Source organism: Populus euphratica, unplaced genomic scaffold (assembly GCF_000495115.2).
Source record: "Populus euphratica unplaced genomic scaffold, PopEup_1.0 scaffold1681.1, whole genome shotgun sequence".
Classification (NCBI taxonomy): Eukaryota; Viridiplantae; Streptophyta; class Magnoliopsida; order Malpighiales; family Salicaceae; genus Populus; species Populus euphratica.
This window is the reverse complement of record NW_011500864.1, coordinates 41,134-53,104: the sequence shown is the minus strand read 5'-3', so window position 1 is coordinate 53,104 and position 11,971 is coordinate 41,134. Positions and strand designations below refer to the sequence as shown.

General features: G+C 35.9%; 1 protein-coding gene across 2 annotated transcripts; it reads left to right on the top strand.

Moving 5' to 3' along the window:
• Nucleotides 1-1,478: 1,478 nt before the first annotated feature.
• On the top strand, nt 1,479-9,608 carry LOC105116636 (putative ABC transporter C family member 15). 2 transcript variants are annotated; one of them, XM_011014073.1, is made up of 11 exons: nt 1,479-1,883; nt 2,905-5,255; nt 5,405-5,491; nt 5,814-6,461; nt 7,025-7,189; nt 7,485-7,779; nt 7,989-8,203; nt 8,337-8,642; nt 8,737-8,800; nt 8,893-9,132; nt 9,242-9,608. In XM_011014073.1, exons 1-11 carry the CDS (start codon nt 1,856-1,858, stop codon nt 9,367-9,369), a joined length of 4,527 nt encoding a protein of 1,508 aa, XP_011012375.1. In that variant the 5' UTR covers nt 1,479-1,855; the 3' UTR covers nt 9,370-9,608. The 2 variants fall into 2 exon arrangements, with proteins under 2 accessions (XP_011012375.1, XP_011012376.1); XM_011014074.1 differs by lacking the exon at nt 1,479-1,883 and adding an exon at nt 1,890-2,064.
• The last annotated feature ends 2,363 nt before the right edge of the window (nt 9,609-11,971 follow it).

Below are 11,971 nucleotides of genomic sequence, written 5' to 3'. Positions count from 1 at the left end.
TAATTTGTTTTTGTTTTTTATTTAAATTAATATATATTTTTTATTTTTAAATTATTTTGATGTATTAATATCAAAAATATTTTTTTTAAATAAAAAAATATTATTTTAATATATTTTAAAATGAAAATATTTTAAAAACAACTTTCATTGTACTTCTAAATATCCTACGTAAATGATTTACGGTGCAGCTAGAATAACAAATAAAAAATATATATATAAAAAATCAAGCCATTGTTATTAAATAAGAATTTCTGTCAGCTAGCATTACACGACTGACTATCTATCGGTAAATCAGCAGCAATGTTTTGTTTGCTTCTCAGAATATGCCTTTCATTTTAAATTCCACAATAAACGAGAACAGGACTAGTAATCCGAGTCCAAACAAGAAGAGAGCCGAAACGACCGTCCGAACTATTCCTAGCTCATCAGCTGTGTCATCACGTGGCGTCTACACGCACTCTCTCTCCAGACCGTGTGTACGTTGAGAATGAGTCACTTTGTGTGGAGGCTCAAAGGCGACGAGAAAGAGAGAGTTTTTTGCATTACTTTAGACATCCAGTTTGGTTGATTATTTTTATTTGTTTCAAAATAATGAAAATATCAAGTCATGTATTTTCCCACAAGACCCCCTAATTAAGGTTTCTATTGCGAAAGATCTACAGTCAAAATCAGTGGCGGAGCCACATAGGAGATTTAATTTTTTTTATTGTTTTAATTTTTTTTAAATAATAAATATTAATTTGATTATTTTGAATTAATTAAAGATCATATTATTTTTATTTGAATTGATTATGATATGGAATTAAATTTTTTCACGAGATAAACAAGCAAATATTTTAATTATTGTTAATGAATAAAGATTGATATTTACAAAATGAAAGTTGATTTTTTCTTAAAGAAACAAAAAACTATTTTTCTGTTTTTAAAAATGATTTATTATGATAAATTTAAATTATAAATCTTGATCTATATTCATGTATTATGTATAGTATGCTGCATGATAATGGGGTATGAAATAAGTTTTGATGAATTAATATTTATTTTATTATGAATTTTATATGAACAATTTATAATTATTATGTAACTCAACTGAATTTTATTATTATAAAAATTTTAAAAAATAATTATAATATAAATTTTTTTATTTAAAAGTATTTTTAAATTAATTTTGTTTTATATAAGTTAATATATTTATTTTAAATTGATTTTTAATATATATTTATATAATATAATATTTATTAATTAATTTGTCTTCTCATTTAAAATATTTTAGCTCTGCTACTGGCCAAAGTAAAGAGTATCTTGGGAGATTGTGAGGAAAAAATGGTGATTAGCATCACAAATATAATTACCTTCTTAATATAAGTGAGGAGTCAAACATAATAAGGTCTTAATTTAGTACCCACTTCTGCCTAGAAATTGAGAAATTTGGTTGCAAGGAAGGAAAGAAAGCCATGTACAAAAAGACCACTGTGTGCATTCTATTCCATCCAGATATATTATTCTTCAGCTGATCAGAAGGAATCTTTAAAGAAAGCTTGATCTCTCCCTTTCTCCCATCCCTTTATGAATAATTCTCACAGTAATATATGGTCCCCGTCTAGCTAGCTCCATCGGTTGATATCCCCTTAAGAAAAAGTGACGTGATGATGAATTTTGTTTTCTAACTCAAACTTGTCTCTTCATTCACACCATGCACCTGCGTCTCTATCTCTAGCGGACTCCTCTTCCTCCAGACAGAAGAGAAGAGAATTGATGATACAACGCCTGTATTTTTATTCTAGTCTGAAGTACTGCTATATTGAAGCTAGCCAGGATTAAGATATATACAAAACCAGCTGAGCTTCTGGGCAACATGTTAGATTTAGGTGCTGCTGCTGCAAGTAAGCCCTACTGCTCTCTCCTTTTCTTTTCTTTTCTTTCTCAAAAGATATATCCTCCTCCTCTTTCTCTCTGTTTACACACACGCCTGTGTAATTAAGCAACCAGCCGCACAGCCCAAGGTGCAACATGAGCTGCTGCATCTCCTGGGTTCTTTCAGCTGCTAGCTACGATTGTTTCTATGTGAGAAATATGAATAATATTAATTAATTGTCTTATTTGTTGTTGGCATAAGGTTTGGAAGTTCAGTGGTTAACCTGTGGGCTGTGGCTCCATTATTTCTGACTTGAATGTTTATTTCTTTCTAAGTCTTTTTTTTATTTATTAGACTGAATCATTCCCATTAACCACATTATTTCTCCATCAGCTGCTTTTGCCTGGAAAGAACTCTCTGTAATTAAAGTAAATTATCCACCCTTTAATATTAATACAATATTTCCGATTTCTCAATCTGCATTTCTTGCCCAATTATTCTACCATTGACGACTTGGTTATTTCCAATTTCATCATGAACATGCATTGTTAGGAACACCAGCGAGCTTTAGTAGAACCAAAACTAAAGTCTCTACTGGTTCGAGTTTTAGATGTGCCATCACAGTCCACACTCTTACTATTGCATTTATGATTATTATTGTTTTTTGGCGTTCGAACCCAGACGAGAGCATAAAATAGTAAATCCAACACCTCTAAGACACCGCACGGTGTAGACTAATGGTGCACTTCAACAAAACAAAAGCCGAAAACTCAATTGGTCGACAGGAATCTCGGAATACTGTTTGGAATTTGTAGACTAATGTCAGACCACGGATACTGTCCTGACGCAGCCTCTAGCTTTAGGCCATAGAAAACCCATACGCTATACCGTAAGCATGAAAAATTAATTACACGGAATTAAGCAAATTATACAATGATTTGAGCATGTGTAATAGCGACAGCACAGCCCTGGGGCGTCGAGAATTAATCCATTACAAATGTAGGCAATTAGTTACGGAAGTATGTTTTAACCCTCTACAACACGTGCAGATCTTAAGCTATTAACTCGGATGGATTGGCCGCAGCTACAGTCACCCTGTTTGCGGGAGCACATAACCATAGGTTTACAGCTTGGGTTCCTCGGAATCTTGTTACTTCATCTTCTACGAAAATGCGTAGACCTAGCATTCAATGGTGGAACAAAGACCACAGATCAAGGCAAAGAGAATCACCACAGTGGATTGAAGTTCAGCAACTCTTACAAAGCGAGCATGGTTTGTTCGACTTTTCTGCTGGGAGTCCATATCGCAATGCTACTGGTGCTGTTAAAAAGTCAAGAGACCAGTTGCAACTCCATAGTACGAGTCTTTTCGGCTGAGGTCTTGCAAATAATATCATGGGCAATTACACTGGTTGCAGTCTTTAGGATTTTCCCGAGGAGCAGGTATGTCAGGTTCCCTTGGATTATAAGAGCATGGTGGCTTTGCAGCTTCATGCTGTCCATTGTCTGCACATCTTTAGATATCAACTTCAAAATTACAAACCATGGCCATCTTAGGCTACGAGATTATGCAGACCTCTTTGCTCTCCTCCCATCCACATTCCTGCTAGCTATTTCGGTTCGAGGGAAGACGGGCATAGTCTTTAATGCATTTAATGGCGTCACCGACCCACTTCTCCATGAAAAGAGTGATAAAGATTCAGACACCAAGAGAGAATCACCATATGGAAATGCTACATTCCTCCAGCTGATTACCTTCTCTTGGCTCACCCCGTTGTTTGCTGTTGGTTACAAGAAACCTCTTGAACTGGATGAAATCCCAGATGTTTATATCAAGGACTCTGCTGGATTCCTCTCCTCCTCCTTTGATGAGAATCTAAATCAAGTTAAGGAGAAAGATAGAACCGCAAACCCCTCTATCTACAAGGCAATCTTTTTGCTCATCAGAAAGAAAGCAGCAATTAATGCATTATTCGCAGTTACCAGTGCAGCAGCATCATATGTTGGTCCCTACCTCATTGATGACTTCGTGAATTTCCTAACCCAGAAGAAAACCAGGAGCTTACAGAGTGGCTACCTTCTTGCATTAGGGTTTCTAGGTGCAAAGACAGTGGAGACAATAGCGCAGAGACAGTGGATATTTGGAGCCCGACAGCTCGGCCTTCGTCTTAGAGCCTCCCTGATATCTCACATTTACAAGAAGGGCCTACTCTTGTCAAGCCAATCCCGCCAAAGCCACACCAGTGGAGAGATAATCAACTACATGAGTGTAGATATCCAACGAATTACAGATTTCATCTGGTACTTGAACTATATATGGATGTTGCCTATACAAATTACCTTAGCAATCTACATTCTACATACAACTCTAGGTTTGGGGTCAATGGCAGCATTAACTGCAACTTTAGCAGTGATGGCTTGCAACATACCCATAACAAGATTCCAGAAAAGATACCAGACTAAGATCATGGAAGCCAAGGACAAAAGAATGAAAGCCACTTCAGAAGTCCTTCGGAACATGAAGATACTAAAACTCCAAGCATGGGACACTCAATTCCTACACAAGATAGAAAGCTTGAGGAAAATAGAGTATAATTGTCTGTGGAAGTCTCTCAGGCTTTCAGCAATTTCAGCTTTCGTCTTCTGGGGATCACCCACGTTTATCTCTGTGGTCACGTTTGGTGCATGTATGCTAATGGGAATCCAACTCACAGCAGGAAGAGTCCTATCAGCATTGGCCACCTTCCGAATGTTGCAGGACCCCATATTCAATCTACCTGACCTGCTCTCTGTGATTGCACAGGGAAAAGTTTCAGCAGATAGAGTTGCTTCCTTCCTTCAGGAAGGTGAAATTCAGCATGATGCCACTGAGCATGTTCCAAAAGATCAAGCAGAGTATGCAATTAGTATTGATGATGGACGATTCTGCTGGGACTCCGATTCAAGCAACCCAACCCTTGATGAAATACGGTTGAAAGTGAAGAGGGGTGTGAAAGTCGCAATTTGTGGGACCGTTGGATCAGGCAAGTCCAGCCTGCTTTCTTGCATTCTTGGAGAAATACATAAGTTGTCAGGGACAGTGAAGATCAGTGGCGCAAAAGCTTACGTTCCTCAATCTCCATGGATACTGACAGGAAATATCAGGGAGAACATACTCTTTGGGAATCCATATGACAGTGTCAGGTATTACAGAACAGTTAAAGCATGTGCTTTGTTAAAGGATTTTGAGCTGTTCTCCAGTGGTGACTTAACTGATATTGGAGAAAGAGGGATAAACATGAGCGGGGGACAGAAGCAGAGGATACAGATAGCTCGTGCAGTTTACCAGGATGCTGAAATATATTTATTTGATGACCCTTTCAGTGCTGTAGATGCTCATACAGGAACCCAACTCTTTCAGGTTAGTACTTATTTCCTGACCTTCCAACAGTGTTATAGAATGACCTTCAAGTAAGGTGCAAGTGTAAAGTATCTCCACCGTTCTTCTACATGTTCTTCACCGGATTCCCAGAAGTTTGACATTGAAGTTGCATTATATATATTTTGCAGGAATGCCTAATGGGAATTCTCAAAGATAAGACTATAATTTATGTTACCCACCAAGTGGAGTTTCTTCCTGCTGCGGACATCATTCTGGTAAGAGAAATGCTACAAAGTTTACTGCCCATTTTTTCAGCCTTTTTAGGAATTATAACTTCGAGGAAGGTAAAGCACATATACTAAATTAAAGAAGCTTATAAAATAATTTTAAGATAAATTCGGTTCTGAATATTGTTCAAGCAGTAAAAACTACTGTTATACACCATAGCATCATGTTGTAAATGCATGCTTAGTGTGATAACTTTGCCCTACAAATTATTTGTTTACAACTTTTCCCTACAGATTATTTGTTTACGAGTGTTAAGGATAGTGGATTTTAGGAATATGCTGAGATTATACCTGACATGAATCTGAACAGGTGATGCAAAATGGAAGAATAGCACAGGCTGGAACATTTAGTGAACTTTTGAAACAGAATGTAGGATTTGAAGCTTTAGTCGGTGCTCATAGCCAAGCTCTAGAATCAGTCCTTACAGTTGAGAATTCAAGGAGAACATCTCAAGATCCAGAACCTGACAGTGAATCTAATACAGAATCCACTTCAAACTCAAACTGTCTCTCACATTACGACTCGGATCATGACCTCTCTGCAGAAATAACAGAAAAGGGAGGAAAATTCGTGCAAGATGAAGAGAGAGAGAAAGGAAGCATTGGAAAAGATGTTTACTGGTCATACTTGACCATTGTGAAAGGTGGTGCCCTGGTCCCATGTATAATCTTAGCACAGTCATTATTCCAAATATTACAGATAGTTAGTAACTACTGGATGGCATGGTCTTCTCCTTCTACAAGTGACACTGCTCCAGTATATGGGATGAATTTCATATTGCTTGTTTATACACTACTTTCTATTAGTAGTTCACTATGTGTCCTGGTCCGAGCCACACTAGTAGCAATAGCAGGACTTTCAACCGCACAAAAGCTCTTCACAAACATGCTGCATAGTCTACTCCGAGCTCCAATGGCATTTTTTGATTCAACCCCAACCGGAAGAATATTAAACCGAGTGAGTAATCTACAGAGTAGTAGAATTTTATGTCAGAGCATGATTCAACATAATGTCAATTTTTAGCATATATTTGATGTGACAACATTCTACAATCGGTGCACAAACCATGATTTCCTTTGCAGAAGAAGATTGTAATGGAAGAACTTGAAAACAAGGAATTCTGAACTAGTAGTTTATCATAAGCAAACTACCATATAGGAGGTGCGATTGTTAATCAAATATGCTAGGAAACAAATAAATGGGCTATGAATTCCTAATTACTTGCATCACTTAAACCAACCACAACACTTTATAAACAAAGATCATCTGAAGAACTCCTTGTTCGGTAGAAAGACTAGGTGAGAAAGTGAACATCTTCAAGTCAGATTACAGAAATCAATGCTGGGCCGGCTAGCATACTAAATCTTAAATGACAAGTACAGGAAGAAGTTATCATTTTCAACTCTCTAGAGTTTGAAGATCAAGCTTCTATTATTTCAAGTCAAGACAGTTAGAGACACAAAAATAAGATTTCAAAGATGTACCTTTTACAAATTTATCGAACGTCATCACTTTTGCAGGCATCAATGGATCAAAGCGTCATAGACATGGAAATTGCACAAAGACTTGGCTGGTGTGCTTTCTCAATAATACAGATTCTAGGGACCATTGCAGTGATGTCCCAGGTCGCATGGGAAGTGTTTGTGATCTTCATTCCAGTAACTGCAGTCTGCATATGGTACCAAGTAAGAATTTATTTCACCATTGGTATATAACGTATCCAAACGTGCTTATTTACTGCACTAAAAGCACAACACACAAAGAACAATTTAGGTTATATGGCATTTTATCTGTCTCATTTCGTCACGTCAGGAAAATTCTCACAGAAAGAGGAAAAATGGATTAAAAATGAGCATGCTTGAAACGTCACTAAGATAATAAGAATAACAATAATGAAGATAAAAAAATATTAACTTCATTATTACCTTTGGAATTGCTGTTTTGCTATGGGAATCAATCTATAATAATGTGTTTTGTCAGCAATATTACACGCCAACAGCAAGAGAACTGGCTCGCTTAGCAGGGATACAACAAGCCCCGATCCTCCATCATTTTTCAGAATCACTAGCGGGAGCAGCAACAATTCGTGCTTTTGATCAACAAGAACGTTTTTATTGTTCAAACCTTGATCTGATAGACAACCACTCAAGGCCATGGTTTCATAATGTATCTGCAATGGAATGGCTTTCTTTCAGGCTGAATTTGCTATCCAATTTTGTGTTTGCCTTCTCATTGGTTTTGCTGGTGAGCCTTCCTGAAGGAGTAATCAGTCCAAGTGAGTATGGCGTTCAATTTAAGAAAATAAAAATAATTGCTTGCAATGACCTTAAAGATAGTCGCCATTAAATCATTTGCTTAGACTGATGTGGTAAAAAATCTCAAAAGGAACAATCGAAAGTGGAAGTGAACAGCATCTCCAACACAAACAACAGATCATAAAAATATTGAGTTCTAATTAAGATTGGAACTTTTCCCTTCTTGTAGGCATTGCTGGGTTAGCTGTCACATATGGAATAAACTTGAATGTTTTGCAAGCTTCCGTCATATGGAACATATGCAATGCAGAAAATAAAATGATCTCAATAGAAAGAGTACTTCAGTACTCCAGCATAACGAGTGAAGCGCCACTTGTGCTTGAGGAGAGCAGGCCTCCAAACAAGTGGCCAGAAGTAGGAGCGATCTGCTTCAAAGATTTGCAGGTAATCCCCTTTGGCAAGGCTTTCATTCACTATACGAAAAAGATAACAAGTGTAGAAACTTCGGCATCTACTTGTTATCAGACAAAACATGCTCTGCATATGTTTTATAACAGACATTTTGACTGTATTGCAGATTCGCTACGCAGAGCACCTGCCATCTGTTCTGAAAAACATTAACTGTGCATTTCCAGGAAGAAAAAAGGTTGGAGTTGTAGGAAGGACAGGAAGTGGGAAATCAACCCTCATACAGGCAATTTTCAGAATTGTGGAACCCAAAGAGGGAAGCATTATCATCGATGATGTGGACATTTCAAAGATAGGTCTTCAAGACTTGAGATCAAGGCTTAGCATCATCCCCCAAGACCCAACAATGTTTGAGGGAACAGTGAGGGGAAACCTTGACCCACTGGGTCAGTACTCTGACTATGAAATATGGGAGGTGAGCATTTTTCCTTGCTAGATTGATTTAAAATTATTTGAGGCTCAAAACTTTGATAGCAGTGGTAATAGAAATAACTCCCACCATATTTCAGGCTCTAGAAAAGTGTCAACTAGGAGATTTGGTGCGTGCAAAAGATGAAAAGTTGGACTCCCCAGGTATGGATAGACAATGCATGTGTGTGTGTGTGTGTGTGTGTGTGTGTGTGGAAGTAGTGGTGGTAACTAGTGAGCTGCTATATTGATGACAGTGGTGGAAAATGGAGAAAATTGGAGTGCGGGTCAAAGGCAACTATTCTGTTTGGGAAGAGCATTGCTAAAGAGAAGCAGGATTCTTGTACTGGATGAAGCAACAGCGTCAGTCGATTCAGCAACTGATGGGGTGATACAAAAGATCATTAGTCACGAATTCAAAGATCGAACAGTGGTCACAATAGCTCACAGAATCCACACAGTCATAAACAGTGATCTTGTTTTGGTCCTTAGTGATGGTAAGTACCAGCTCAAACACAAAGGAATAATACGATTATTTAGATTATTAATCGGAGAAGAGAATGCAAATGATTTTTTCTGTTTTTTTTTTTTTTTTGCTGTGATCAGGGAGAGTTGCAGAGTATGATACGCCAGCAAGGCTACTAGAAAGGGAGGAATCTTTCTTTTCAAAGCTTATAAAAGAGTATTCCATGAGATCTCAGAGCTTCAACAGCTTAACAAACGTGCATGCATAATCAAGTAATTGGAACATTTGGTAGAGCAAGGGTAGAGATTATGATGATGATGATTGGTAAAAGTAGACAGAAAATAACCAGGCCACAGAGCATCCATTAGGCAATTGCAGAATAAAAAGTCAAATGTTTGCTTCAGTTGAAGTAATAACTGTACAATTGCAGAATACGTATATTCAGAAGGTAATACTAACTGCTGCGTGTGCTATACCTTTCCAAACAGAGGATTTCATCCTCCCAGGTGAATATTTCAAGGCATGTCCCGTGAGGACCAAGACACAAACAAGTGCTAGTAATATAAGGTGACGTATCATAAACACATAAAATGAAAAATCAAATCATCAAAAATGAATGCTAATAGGGCGTGATTTCTATAAACCAACCGTATAAAAGTCAACATATGAAAGTCACAACTTAAAATACAAAAGTCATAATCTAAAATAAAACTATGTCTTTCTCTATGTCTAACTTTATATTAGGCCATAACATGACCGCACCAAATTCTAAGTTGGGTAGAGACAAGCTCACACCTAGCTTTAGGTTGAGTTGTGATGTATTTACACTTGAACTTATATGGGGTCAGGGACGTGTCAATTGGTCAGGGTGCATTTACACCCAATCATTGCTAGGTCAGGGATGCATTCTTACCTAACTCCACGTTGAGCTATCACTCATCCATCATTAACTATTATTGGATGCAATCACAAGTTAAACCCTACTTCTTCAAGGTTTAATATATGAGTTAAACACAACGCCTTTTAGGTTGAGTGTATGACTAAAAAGTAACTCCACACTGAGCCTCTTATATCTTGGATCTAGATTAATAATTATGATACTCATCATATCTTATTAAATATAAACAAGCATTCAATGTTTATATTAATTATATGTGATGGTACAAGTAGTAAAATAATATTATTTTACTCATACAAGATTATACTTTTACTCGTTCTATGTTGCATGAAACAAGTCAAGTTAAGTAATATAAAAGGGGGCAGGAATATACAAGTGCGGGTTCGAAACCTTATACTCTAAGATATAAACACATTCTCTGCTTCTTCCTCCTTAATTCTACATCTTTTTCCCCTTCCTCTTCTCTATCTTCATAAAAGCTATTAATACTTTCATTAATGTCCTTTATCACATAAATACTAACTTGATTTTTGAAGGGTCACCCATCAACACCTCTAGGAGACTTTATGCAAGTAAGTATTTAAGAAGAGATTAACACCTCTTAAGGACAACAATTAAAGAAGAAGCCAATTTAGTCTTGAAGTGAAGGTCGTAGAACACATTGTGAATGATGTGTAAGGATCTCTAGGAATAATTATTCCTAGAATGTTCCTAATGATTTTTGTATCCTCATCAAATGCCATTTGAAAAATTGATTATTTTCAACAAAAACATGGTAATGGTAAGAGAAAATAATTGTCATCACCTGAGATATATCTTTTTCTGATAGAATATAAGACAACATCAAGCATCCCATTTCTTGATGTTATCTTATTGATATGAACAATAAAGTCATGGTTGATAACATGGTGCCATCCTCCTCTTTAGCTTGTGCCTCTTTCTCAATAGTTGAGACATTTACCAATAGCAGCTAAAGCGAACTAGTGTTTACAATTCTTTATAGGACATGATTCAACAATTTAAAAATAAAGTCCTTATTATAACTCAAATGATAGTTAGGCTAAAGTTTGTTAAACTATCTAGATAGAAATACAAATATAGAAAGAAGGAGAATGTTGCGATTTTATTGATATTGCATAATACAATTAAAATAATATAAAACAATGAATTTAATCTAAATATAAAGAGACTATATATAGACTATATAAAAGAAATTAAGAAGAAAATATAAAGACTATTCTATCCTTAATAAATAATGAAATAAAATAACTATATATTGCTTAACAACTCCCATTAACTTCACACTACAACAACTACAAATACCGAGAGTTTGCCAACTAAAAAAATAAATAAAAAATAGAATGCAACTTGGTAAAGAGATATGTAATTTGTAAAGAAGAAGGAATAAATGGTAAAGTAGTGGTGTCATGTTTAAGATGATGACAAGTAAAATGATAATCGATCTTAATGTGCTTAGTTTATTATTGAAAAATCAAGTTGTGAGCAATTTAAATAGAAATTTGATTGTCATAACACATAAGAGTGAGATAAGAAAGAGAAACTCTCATATCTGCAAGTAATTAACATAACCAAAGAATCTTTTTGATAGTAAATGTCATAACATAATATTTTTTATTTTGATTAAAAATTAAGAAACAATAGATTATTTCTTTCTCTTTAAAAAAATAATAGAATCACCAAAAAATATACAAAAAACTAGTATTGGACTTGCGATCTGTGGGACCAGTACTATGATTAGCATCAGAATATGCCCGCAACTCCAAGAAAGAGGATAAAAGTAAAAAACTCTAAAAGAATGTACCTCAAAGATATTGTAAAATACAAATAATAGATGCCCAATTAATAGTAGTAGGAAAAGCAACAAATTGACTAGCCACATAGATAATATATAGACAAGTAATAGTATGGTGTAAAGTAGAATATGATAAAAGTAAATCATTAGAAGAAGAAT